The sequence below is a fragment of the Argiope bruennichi genome, chromosome 2 (assembly GCF_947563725.1).
Source record: "Argiope bruennichi chromosome 2, qqArgBrue1.1, whole genome shotgun sequence".
NCBI classification, from domain to species: domain Eukaryota; kingdom Metazoa; phylum Arthropoda; class Arachnida; order Araneae; family Araneidae; genus Argiope; species Argiope bruennichi.
Window position 1 is genome coordinate 22869394 of NC_079152.1, and position 12511 is coordinate 22881904.

Here is a 12511-nt window from a genome sequence, read left to right on the forward strand (position 1 = left end):
CCCTCTCGAATTTAGAAAAATAGTTATTGATTTTTTTTAAACTGATTTTTTAAAATTGATTTTTCAGAAACTTTTTAAAGAAAAATTGATGGTCCTTGTAATATGAATATTACGATGTTCCTTCCATAATCCTAAAGGAGCTTTAAGAGAGGAGATTGCCAGAAGTCACATCTCAATCATAAATAAATTATTATTTTTTAAAAAAATCATTTTTTTTGTGCCGTGCTGACTTATTTAGAAATTTAATAAATACCTTTAGATGAATTATGAGATAGAGAAATAAAAATAATATAAAACTCCACTGAATTATATCACAAATAAATAAATCTAAAATTCATTAAGGAATGATTATTTTTATACATTAGCAAATACAAACTATAGCTGACATGAGTTGCAACATACACTCACTTCTGACGTTTAGAAAGTATCCGAACGAAGCGAAGAACCCAAATTCATGGTGTGTGGTACACCTGTACCAGCCAGCGTGCTCATGTGCGACGGGGGTGAAGTTGAGGAATCCTTGGGAGTCTTGCGAGACGGTGAGAGGCCCGTCGTCTCTGACCCATATGGGATCGCTGGGAGGGTTGGCGTCCACCTCGCATCGCAGCGACACTCGCATGCTTTCCAACAGAGGTAGACCGAACCCGGGTTCCCGGCTGATGGAGAAAGAGGGCTCATCTGCAACAAAGGAATCCTGGTTTAGATTACTGTCGAAATACCTCCTGAATCTGAGTTGAATTAGTATCCTGTAGATATAACGTACTTGACCTAACGTATATTTTAGGTGATGAATATAAGATAATTATGAATAATACCTAAATTAAAAGAAGGGTATGATTATTCCAGAATATTTTAATTATAGTTCTTGTGCGATATGACATCCATACACAATTGTTCTTACATCCATGTACTCACTTTGTGTAGAGACTTCAGAATCTAAACAGACCAAAATTTCCATGGTGTCCAGTACTTCTTTGTCTTAGACAAACTGTTGACTTTTCAGAGATTATTTCAAGCAACTGAAAATAATAGAGTTTCATGCAGAGGTGGCGGCAGAGATTTGCCGACGGGGGGGCAAGGCAAACCCGACAGGGGGGCAAGTACAATATCTCTAATTTGGCTTCAAAATAATTCATATTAATTCATTTTACATTTAATTAATAAAAATTAAGTATTATTTAATTTCTTTTTTATTCAGATGCTGATCTTTTTTTTCATTGTTAAAACTTTATAAAAGTATTTGTAAAAAAAAAGGTTCTCAGTTTCTTTTACTAACCATAAAAAATTGTCAATATTTGAGTCTATTTTTTATGATATTTTTGAGATTTAATTTATCTGTGATCTAATTTTAGAAAAAATATTGTTATATTCCATTCTTGATTATAGTATATAGATAGAAACACAGATTGCACCAGAATAACGTGTCATGCTAAATGAACAAATGCATAATCTGACTATTTTATATCAGAAGCTATATAAAATGAATGTTGAAACAAAAAGTTTTATAAAAGAAACTTTTTTAGAAATCCAGAATAATAAAGAAAAAATATTCGATGTTTTCACCGAAAACCTATTTTTCTGCTTAGTCCCCTACCTAAAATATTTGTTAAGTATTGCAACAACGAGCAAAGAATTAAGATGTATTTCAAATCCGAGGAGAATAAGTCCGTGTACTCAACAAAAATTTACTATAGTTTGGACACGAACAAATATAGAATACAGAAAAGATGCACTATGTTGTTTTTTAAGAAGGCCGGGGAAAATATTTTGTAAATATATGTACAAACTTACTATTTTTTGTAAGATGTGAAAAATATTCTTATGAAAAATGGACTGCTTAAACATTAGATGCCCCTTGTATTTATTTTTCTGTATATACTTATGCTTAAAAAAACCAATGGATTTTATTTGAAAAAAAAATTAGATCTTGAACAGGAATTCACCTATCTTCATTTTTAGGTATGTGTTTTTATCGTTAAGTACTTTCTTAATTCGAAATTATTGCAAGCTAATATTCTCACCAAAAGGTGAGTTTTATCCCCCCTAATTTTTCTTAATCCTTCATATACAACGGCGAGTCTAACGCGGGTATGGAATTATTTAATTTTTAATTTTAAATCTGCAATTAAGTGAAAGTATTAAGTAATTTAAAACGCAAATATCACTTGAAAATGCATCATTACCTCAAATGCCCTTATATTTTTTTCTGGGTCTCCCAAATAAGATAAGATCTAATTAAGAGATAATTTCTTAATAAGATCTGCCATCTAATTAGGAAATTAAGTACATTCGTATGTTAAGGGGTTAGTGTGTTATTTATGAATATTCTAAGAATAACTATTTTAATCGTCTTTTTATCAAGACATCTTTATTCAAAGTCTATTAAAAATTTAGTAGCATCTGAAGTTATATACTTTTTGCCGAGAATAGTAATTGAAAGAAAAGTATATATAAATGATACGTTCTCCGATTATATAGTCATAATATTGAATGCAGAGTTTGAAGCATTTAGGTAGTAATTTATTTAATAAAAATTAGTGCATACTTGGATAAACTCTTTTAGTGTAGCTAAAAAAAAGTTACCACACCAAAAATATTTTTTTGTGTCGTCAACTGCAGTCGGTAATATTTCTTTAGTGCAATAATTGTAGCGTGATAAATTAGATTTCAAAAGAAAACAGATATTTTACCGTTAAATGAATTTAATTTACAATTATACAATTTGCTGACAGCAGGATTTATAATGAATTCACATAATGTGGCTACAGCAAAAAAACTCTTCATAGCATGCATACTCACTAGAATGTCAAAAGAAAACAGTTTTTTTTTTTAAAATTTAGTTTAACCATTAACTAGATTTTAGTCATACAATTCTCATAGTGAAATGAATAAAATAAATGTATCAATTTTCATTACCGAGGAAGTAACAGTTACATGAATTATGAAAAACAACTCTATCGTACTATTCATGAATAATATAAAAGCACCAACTTCTCTATTAAGTCCACTTAGGCAATCGAAGTGCCAGATGAAAGTAATTTTTTTTTCCATAATCTATAAAATGATATGCTATGATAAAATCTTAGCCGAAGGATAAAAGATTAGTCGGAAAAAATGTGACGTCGTATTCATTTGCCAAATTATCGATTATTCTGCTAAAAATAGTATAAATTATACGCTGAATGAACATTATGACATTTAAATAAAATGATTGAGAATTTGGACTAGTCGACATCCATTCGCATTGAATTCTTAGTCAACCGATCATAATTTTTTGACAAAATGCGACATGTCTTATGTTTTATACACATGTCGTCTTGTCGGTTATATTACCAAAAGTAGTGCAAATGAAAAGCTTGATGAACGACATTTGAATCAAATGTCTGAAAATCTGTGGATATATTCTTCGACATTCCTCACATTCAGTTCATAGTCGGCCGCCCAAAAGTTATCGGCAGAATGCGGTATCTTATTCAGTTGTCGGATGCATTGCCAAATCTAGTGCAAATTATAAGCTAAGTGAATGACATTTCAATTGAATGTCTGACAATCTGCAGATTTAACATCTTCGGCACTCACCGCAGTCAGTTTAGTCGACCTACCAAAAATTGCTAGGACAATGAGAATATCACCATGTCGATATCTTATTCACTTGTTCCTTTGTCAGTTATATTGTCAAAAGTAGTACAAATTATAAGCTTAATGAAAGACATTTGAATCAGATGTCTGAAAATCTGCGAACTTAACGTCTTCGACATCCATTACATTCAGTTCTTCGTTTGGTCTATCAAAAATTGTCCACAAAATACGACATATTATTGACCTACCGCCCTAACGATTATTGACCGACCTTTCAAATTGATTTTGCCAAATATAGACAAAACACTTTAATCATTACATGGATATTTCGATTTTTTACAATATATTAATTTTAAGAGGGATTTTAAATAATCATATTCGATAATGCTCAACTCTCTACAACCATTATGAAATGGTGAACACTTTTGCCGATTCATTTTAAGATGGATTTATTTTAACTCTGAATTTCTCGCCGACGGGGGGCAAGAGGCTGCCGACAGGGGGGCAATTGCCCTCCTTGCCCCCCTGCTATCGCCGCCTCTGGTTTCATGTGGAAATAACGAGTCTGTACGAAGGATATTTGAGGAATTTACCGTGAAAATTTTTTAACAAATCGAGGGTTTTCTTTGTCACATGTTGTTGGTCTAACGATGTCTTTCACAAACTTACTTATGCTGGTTTTGAATGGCTTATTTTGGCTTCAGTCAAGCGATACGGCGTTAACGATATTTTCTTTCACTTTGACGAATAGCGGTTCTCCTTTATTGAGAAGAACCTGAACATTACTTTCATGATCTGTGACGTTTTTCCCTTGAACGTGTAGAGCTAGAATATCCCTATTGAATGTCCTATTAGCAAACATATTAGACTACTCGTTCAAATAGATACTGCTATAATAGAAGTTTCTTTTTCAGATGGGCATATTTTATATTATTGTTAGTTAATAAACGATGCTATACACTGTAGTTAAATTTTAATAAATAAATAAATAAAAATGAAAATGTTTTATGTATGTGATCATTTTTATTCATTTATTTTTTCTTCGCCAGTATGGTAATATATCCTAAAAATGTAACAAAGTGTGACGTTCCTCATGGACACATGGCAAATTAAAATTAAAACTGCACAGACAATTACATTTTCACGCTAAATTTTGAGAATTATTTCAATTTTTTTCCCATTTGATGACAAATCTTTTCGATAGTATAATCGATTATATATCGATATCTTTAGATAGTACAATCGATAGTATTAGTATATTATTTCTTTATGTCCATATTTTGTACGAAAAACTTTTACAAAACATACATCAGATCCCAATTTTTAAAACTGTAACTGTTCAAAAAAGAATTCTCAGTCTGAGTGCTTAAAAAATTATCTGCTTATACTATCCATACATTTGGAGAGAAAAATTTTGACGTTTGCTTGGGATCATGAATATAAGTATTAATTTATAACATTATCATCACACTAGAAGATCTTAAAAATAGTTGCTGGGCATTTTGAAGCATCTGTACTTGTATAGAAGAATAACTAACCAATTTGCTTGGTTCAATGATCCTAGCAAAAGCAACAAGAAGACGAGCAAAATTTCCGTAGTTGGTGAAATTTAATACATCACTTTTTTTCAAATGACATTAAAAAGAAATCGAAAGAAGTCACGTGTGCTAGGTCATATTGAGTAGCTTAACATAGGCAAATAAATGGCGTATAACGCACGAAAAACAGAACGATACTCAGAGAAAAATTGATGAAAGAAACTTACAGAATCACTAAGAAATATAATATATTAAAAACAGAGTTTATACCCATAGTGGGCATTAAAAGGAAATGTACAAAAACACTAAAAAACAACTCCCCTTGAAATATAGAGGTACTTACTAAGCAAGTTAGGGAGGAGGAGCCGAACAAAAACACTAACTAAACGAAATGCCTTAGAATCAATGAATGAGTTGCATAGAAGCACGATAAAAGCAAGTACACTAAAACATCACACCTTTCGTATCAGAGCGATTTCATTGAAGGTATTCAGAAAGAAAACATACAGAGACACTTAAAAAAGGCTTTTGAACAGAGTGAGTGGTGAGTGGAGAGAAACATACAGAGATACTAACTAAATTAAAAATTTTAGAATCAAAGAGTAATATTGAGGGAGACCATGCACTAGTACACTATAAAAACAAAAACAAAAAAAGAAGCAGGGCGGTTTCATAGAAGATACTGATGGTGGAAACATCCAGAGACACTTAATTAAAAAAAGCTTTTGAACAGAACAGTGTTGAGTGGAGAGAAACATAGAGAAACACTAACTAAATCAAAAGCTTTAGGATCAAAGAGTTACATTGAAGGAGACTATGGAAAATGCAAACTATATAAAAACACTTGAAGCAGGGTGGTTTCATAGAAGATATTCAGGAAGTAAATATTCAGAGACATTTAATTAAAAAAAGCCTTTGAACAGAGAGAGTGTGGAATGGAAAGAAACGTAGAGAGACACTAACATTAATAGCTTTCGAATCAAAGAGTTATATTGAAGGAGACCAGGGATAAGCACACTATATGAACAAAAACTTTTGATGTAGGGTGGTTTCATAGAAGATATTGAGGGATGAAACATCCAGAGACACTTAGCGAAAAAGTTTTTTTTTTAATAGAAAGAGTTATGTGGGAAGATCAAATTAGAATAATCATTAGAAATAAATATTAAGTTTACAACCAATGAATCAAAAAGAAAGATATAATGAATACGGCCTGAAGACTTTCTCAAGGGTCACCCTCAGGCAAGGATTAAAACCAGAGATTTTTTCTGTGAGGGATCTGACCTTCGTCCAACAAACTGATCCCTGTGGGAAGAGCTATATAGAAATACCAAATGAATGAAGAGGGTTATAGGTAATCAGGCACTCACAGAGAACGTTGAGGGACGCAGAGACAGCTGCCGCTTGCAGCCAAGTGATGTGGTGCACTTTGCAGACTAGCTCCTTTCCGTGGACCCTCCGGGTGACGTTGAGAGCAAGGACGCTGCGGCTCGTGTAGGCATCTTCCGAGGCGGAGAACTCCACGAACAACTCGCTCACTGACGTCAGATTGGCCTCACCTAGAGGAAAAAAGGAAAATACTGCAAAAACGTTTGAAATGCAGACATATGAAAAGTTTAGAACGGCAAAATGTGAGAAAATACACTGCTAAAATTACTGCTGTTCATTGTTCTTCTAGCGTGTATACTGAAATTCACTAAAACATAATGTGTGCAAACTTGCCTTAGATGTTTAATTTAAAGCTTGAGGCAAATGATTCGTCACTTGCACAGATAAGTGTTTCTGTTCTGCAGTGTAGCAAATATTTGATCCATTTAGACTTGATGCAATGTTTGAAAGTTCAGAATGGGCCAATTGACGGCGAAAGAAGAAACTGCAGTTGTTGCCGCCAAAGTGGTGGTACTGTATTATTCCCATTTTATTAATTACATAAACGAGACGCAGAGAATGGTTATTTACCAGATTAAAAGTGGCAAAATGAAACGCCCTGTGGTTGTTAAAATTGCTCGAGACTTCCTTTGACTCTGGTATAAAAGAGGAATAATCATTGAAACATCTTCCATTGCGAATGCTCGACGATTGACATTGGAAGCTCGTATGTCGAACTCCCTCCGCTAAGTGCTATAAACTATCTATTATTCAATGTTGGAAGATATCTATGGAATCGCGCAGCTCCCGTTCAAGTTTTTGTCAATAAATTGATGTACTTAGCCCTGTATGTATTTTTTTCCTGTTAGAGAATTGGATTCCTGTTAACCCCTTGCAGTAAGATTTAATAATAAGTAGTGCATGAAATAACTATTTAATTTTTATTAAAAAACTTAATTCATTTTATAATTCTTACATATTGGGAATTAAAATTATATTATTAGTATAGATATAATTGTAATTCGTAAGTTCATATCCAACACCTTTTCAAAAACCTCTAATGACTTCAGATGAGCACCTAGTTTCCTTCCAAATCCATTCTTCTGATGATGTGTCTACGAGATGAAATAAGGCTGCAATGATTTGACAGATGGTATATGTCCAAAAGCGGAAGAGTAACTTTCGATTTTATTCCTAATCCAGAAATAAAAATACGAAGATACCATCCACTGATAATTCAACATGGGAGATTTCCTGTATATTTCCAAAGATTTGGAAGAATGGAGGAAAATAAATGCATTTGTGGAAGAATCGGTATTGTTTACCACTATTTAAAGGAATGTATTGAAATCTCGGAGTTAAGAAAAAATCTGAAAATTATAAATAATGACTTAAGTACCGTACTGATGGTACCAGGTAATCTTAAAAATCTGAAGGACATGATGTCAAAATTTGTTAGTTTTTTACCAACTATTTGAGAGTTTGTGGATAAGGAAGAAGGACAGTAATTGACCAATTGGTGGGTCACTTTGTGGGCAATTACCTCAAAGAGAATGTCAGTCTGAAATATCGGTCAATGCAAGGATGGACAATGCTAAAGATAGCAGTCGGCCACAACAAATCCTGTCGATACTGCAACGTTCAGTGATGGCGGGGTGGTCGGCTGTACGCAAGAAGAAGAAGATGTGTCTACGACTCCAGAGAATTCACTAAATCAGTTATTAATCACTCAGCACGTTTTCATCTTCTTGGTAATATTTCATTATAATTAGATTCATTATCAGTATCAGGTAAATGCATGCTTATTTCTTCTGATCTTTCAAAATCCCTTCACCTTGATCTTTATAATATGCAGTAGTCTTATTCGTTACGATGTATATTTCACAACATACTTTTCTTTTAGTAAAAGTATAAGAGACTGGACCGATGTTCACACTAAATGTTTATAAGATTCAAATCCTATGACTAACAACATTTTGGCCGTGACTTGTATCAAGACCGACCATCTAAAGGTAAACAATCTGCAATAGTAATCTATAGTAGTATCATAATAAAAGTTCTGCCGGATTCAGTATACTAGGAATTTTAAACCAAATTCATTATCATATTCAACAGTAACTTTAGTCGCATGACGAGTGTAAAGATCGTCATTGTACTGTATGGCATGAAAAACCGATGACAAGTGCAAAAATCGTCATTGTACTGTATGGCATGAAAAACCGATGACGAGCTATACTCGTCACTTTATTGGATAGGGTTAATAACTTGTGAAGAATTATAAAAATGATGAAAAACAATATTTAATTAATTATTGTTTTTCATTAACTGATTAATTTATTTTGCATTAGTTCCAGTAAGTGAAAACATTTCAATTTATGAAAGCTTTTCAAGAAGTTAGAATTGGGATTAAACTATCAATATCAATGCAATATAAATATTGCATTCAGTTATGTAATGTTTTTAAATATTGTATTTTTCACTAGCTGTGTTTGAACTTCATCCTTCATTCAACAGTTACTGATAAACAGTGGTTTTATAGGATTTCGTTTTCCTGCTTAACAATTGACCAGAACCCCCGGGGAGCACCTCGGAATGAAGAAGAGATGCTTCCGGTATGGTGGTTGGATCTCGCCACCCTGAACGGTACACAAATAGGTGGGGGATTTGACTCCTCCCATCGGTGACGGGACGTACTTCCTTCGGGGAGGGTTGTACCGTGGCCGGTGATGGTCCTTAGGACCCAGCCACATTTCCCACCAGTGTTGCTGCTGCGGAGGTCCGGTCATTCAGTTTTATGGTTTAAATCAGTGTGCCTTCGTTGCGGGTTGGAGAATCAGAGATATGACTTACCAATTGACCAGTGTATGCGTCGAACTGGTGGAATTGCACCGGACACAATGCAGTGGAGAGACAGCTTTTGCGGCTCCTTGACTGTGACTGTCGCTTGGTGGACGAGACGACGGCCCTCCAACTCTAAATACGGATCCGAAGGAGAACCTGGTGAAGAAAGACCTGACACTGGTTTAGCGGGAACGGATAGAGGAGTGACATGCATTAAAAATCTAAATATATCCAGAACTTTACTCAACTTTCATTGGAAAAGAAGAAAAATACTATGATATGAAATCAACGACAAGGGATAAAATTTTATTTCTATTATTATTATAAATTCTATTATTGTTACTCTTTCTAGTTATTATTGTCAATACAAAAAATTGATATTTATAAAAAGAATGCTGTTCGAATGTTATAGAAAGATGTTAGAGAATCCGTAGCAAAAGATCCGCAATCTGGTAGATCAACCATTTCGATTAATAATCAAATATCGATAGGTCAGATAATCGGGGCTTTGTGATTATTTTTTGACAATAAGAGATGTTACTAAAGAAGTTCCTTCATTATTTTGATCATATAAAGCAATTTTAAAGGATTATGTAGGATTATGATATCGAGTTTTCGCTTATCTAGTTGTTCCAAGAATTTTAAACTTATTCCAAAGACTGCCTCAGTTGACTCGATAGGTGTTTTCTCAGTGTGATTCTTTTCCAAATCACAGTATCACCAGTAATAAAATTGCGATATTTATTCCAAAGACGCCAATTCTCAGTTGGCTGGAGAGATACTTTCTCAGTGCGATTCGTTTCCAAAAAACGCATTATCGCCGGTGATGGAATCGCGATATATGCTTTTGATATAGAAACAGCTCAACAATTAAGTGAATGATGTTGTAAAAATGAAAAAAAGATTGAAAAGACCACATTAATATCGTTCAGAAATTAAGGCGATTTTTTAAAATTATTATGATATTGTGCATTCATAATTCTTATGTTCAACATACTCATGCGTTTCGCAGATTATTGTGCGCTTTCTTAAAATAGACCTATTATCTGAAAGTTTTCGATCGACAATTCAACAAATATGGTTCCACAAGTTCCGTATTTACCTGGCATGGCTCCATGTGACTTTATCTAACTTCCACGGCTGAAATTGCTTCTTTGTGATTATCATTTTGTGTCCATAAAAGTAAATACGTTACAAACTGCGAAGCGGTTTCACAAAAACATGAGGTTGTATTTTGATAACTTGAACAATCTTTGGCATAAGTTCTTTCTTGTCGGAAGAGATTACTTTGAAGGATATGCAATAAATTTTGACGAATAAATTGATACTTTTTGTTTTGTGTCACCATTTCTGGTAAATTTTGATCCCAGTATTCCAAACAGTTAATGAAGTTTGCCAAGTCAGTTACGAGTCTTCTTGGTTCGAGAGAAATGAATTTAATTAAGAAAAGGGAAAAAATAATTTTATATCCTTTACCAAATCCTCATCCTTTATCCGATCAAAGATGGTATCAATTTATGACAAATCATTTCATCAGATTATACTATAACTAAAAAAACGCCAGGTTAATGTTCATAACTTGTCTGCAAATTGTGCGGTGCATCATATGGTATACATGACATAAAAATTGTGAAAACAATTAAGCATGACATAACGATGGACTCATTCACTAGTATTTACTAAGAAAGAGCTTTTCAAAATTCTGATCAATTTTTAATTAAACATTAATCAAAATTCTAATATCTATTCTAAACAATTCTAGAGTAAAGAGGAACCTCGCTTAGCAAGCATAATTCTTTCCCGAATTTTAATCGTAATGCGAAACATTTTTTTCATAGGAATGCATGTAAAATCGGACAATGCGTTCTATTCCGAATATATATACAGGGTGCGGCATAAATTCGTGCAAACTTCAAAAATCATAATAAAAAAAGTAATGCTCGAAAAAAATTGTGCTTTGCGGGAATATGTTCAGAGAGCCTTTGGATTTTGTTATTTCCATTAAAAAAATGTATTTAAAAAATGACAGATAGATGGCTCTAGCACGTCATACCGAGACTGTTTATGCAAATCAGTATAGCTATAAAACACAAGGCTGGAAATGGATCTGTGATTCGACGCCAGTAGCATGCTATCTCTACCGGATCGAGCATTAGTGGTGAAACTGTTCTATAAGAACGGTGAATCCGTGACTAAAGCATTGCGACAGTTACGGGCGGTGAATGGAATTAAGGCGAAGAAAAACCCAATTTCATTGAATGGGATATTGAATTTAGTTCGCCGTTTTGAGGAAACGGGAAAATTAGAGGATCATCCACGAAGTGGCAGACCATCTGTCAGCGCTGACCGCGTCCCTGTTGTCCAAAGGGTCATAAGAAATGTGGCAGCCGAGACTTCAATGGGGAGTTCCAGTGCACGTGAAGCAGGTAAAATAACCGAAATTCCGGAAAGGTCGAGCTGACGTATTCTGGACGAAATCTTAAAGCTGCATCCGTACAAGATAGAGGTATTTCACCAGTTGTTGCCATCAGATTGCGAGAAAAGACAAGCCTTTGCAACATGGGTGCTCGCACAAATGGAACGTGACCCACAATGGTTACTGAACATCAAGTGGACAGATGAAGCTCACTTTTCATTGCATGGTGACGTCAATACGCAAAACAGTCGTATCTGGGCAGCATCAAACCCTCGTGCGTACACGTCCAAACCACTACATTCCCCCCATGTAACTGTTTGGTTCGGTTTCACTGCGTCCTTCATTCTAGGCCTTTTCTTTTTTGAAGAGCGTTGCCTTGTATCCGGTTGGAAAACCTGTTCCGCCACTACAGAACGCTATCTTAGTCTTTTGCGAGACCACGTTATGCCTGCTTTACAGCATATACGTGCGTTATCTTCCGTCACCTTCAAGCAGGATGGTGCCCCGCCCCACGTTGCTAGTTCAGTTAAGACGTTCCTCCTAGACACATTCACTGAGGACAGAGTGATAAGCAGAGGATGTAAGAATGAGTGGCCCTCACGACCGCCAGATCTTTCTCCAGTGGACTTTTGGTTGTGGGGATACCTGAAGTCTTGTGTTTACCGGGGCTCTCCTGCCACTTTGATGGAACTGAAAGATGCCATTTAATTGGTCGTTAGTGGCATCGATGCCGATATGTTACATGCAGCTGTAATAGGCGTAGTTACGC

At 34.6% G+C, this 12511-nt stretch overlaps 1 protein-coding gene across 2 annotated transcripts in view; it reads right to left on the reverse strand.

Moving 5' to 3' along the window:
* The window catches only part of LOC129959525 (sialic acid-binding Ig-like lectin 14), a 426367-nt gene that overhangs the window by 68342 nt on the left and 345514 nt on the right, over window positions 1–12511 (reverse strand). The window contains exons 3-5 of one of the 2 annotated variants that reach the window (XM_056072407.1): window positions 9336–9482; window positions 6488–6676; window positions 409–678 (exon numbers count right to left, since the gene is read on the reverse strand). In XM_056072407.1, coding sequence (XP_055928382.1) covers window positions 409–678; window positions 6488–6676; window positions 9336–9482 — 606 coding nt within the window. Of the gene's footprint in view, window positions 1–408; window positions 679–6487; window positions 6677–9335; window positions 9498–12511 lie in introns of both variants that reach the window. The other variant, XM_056072398.1, reaches the window with a different exon arrangement.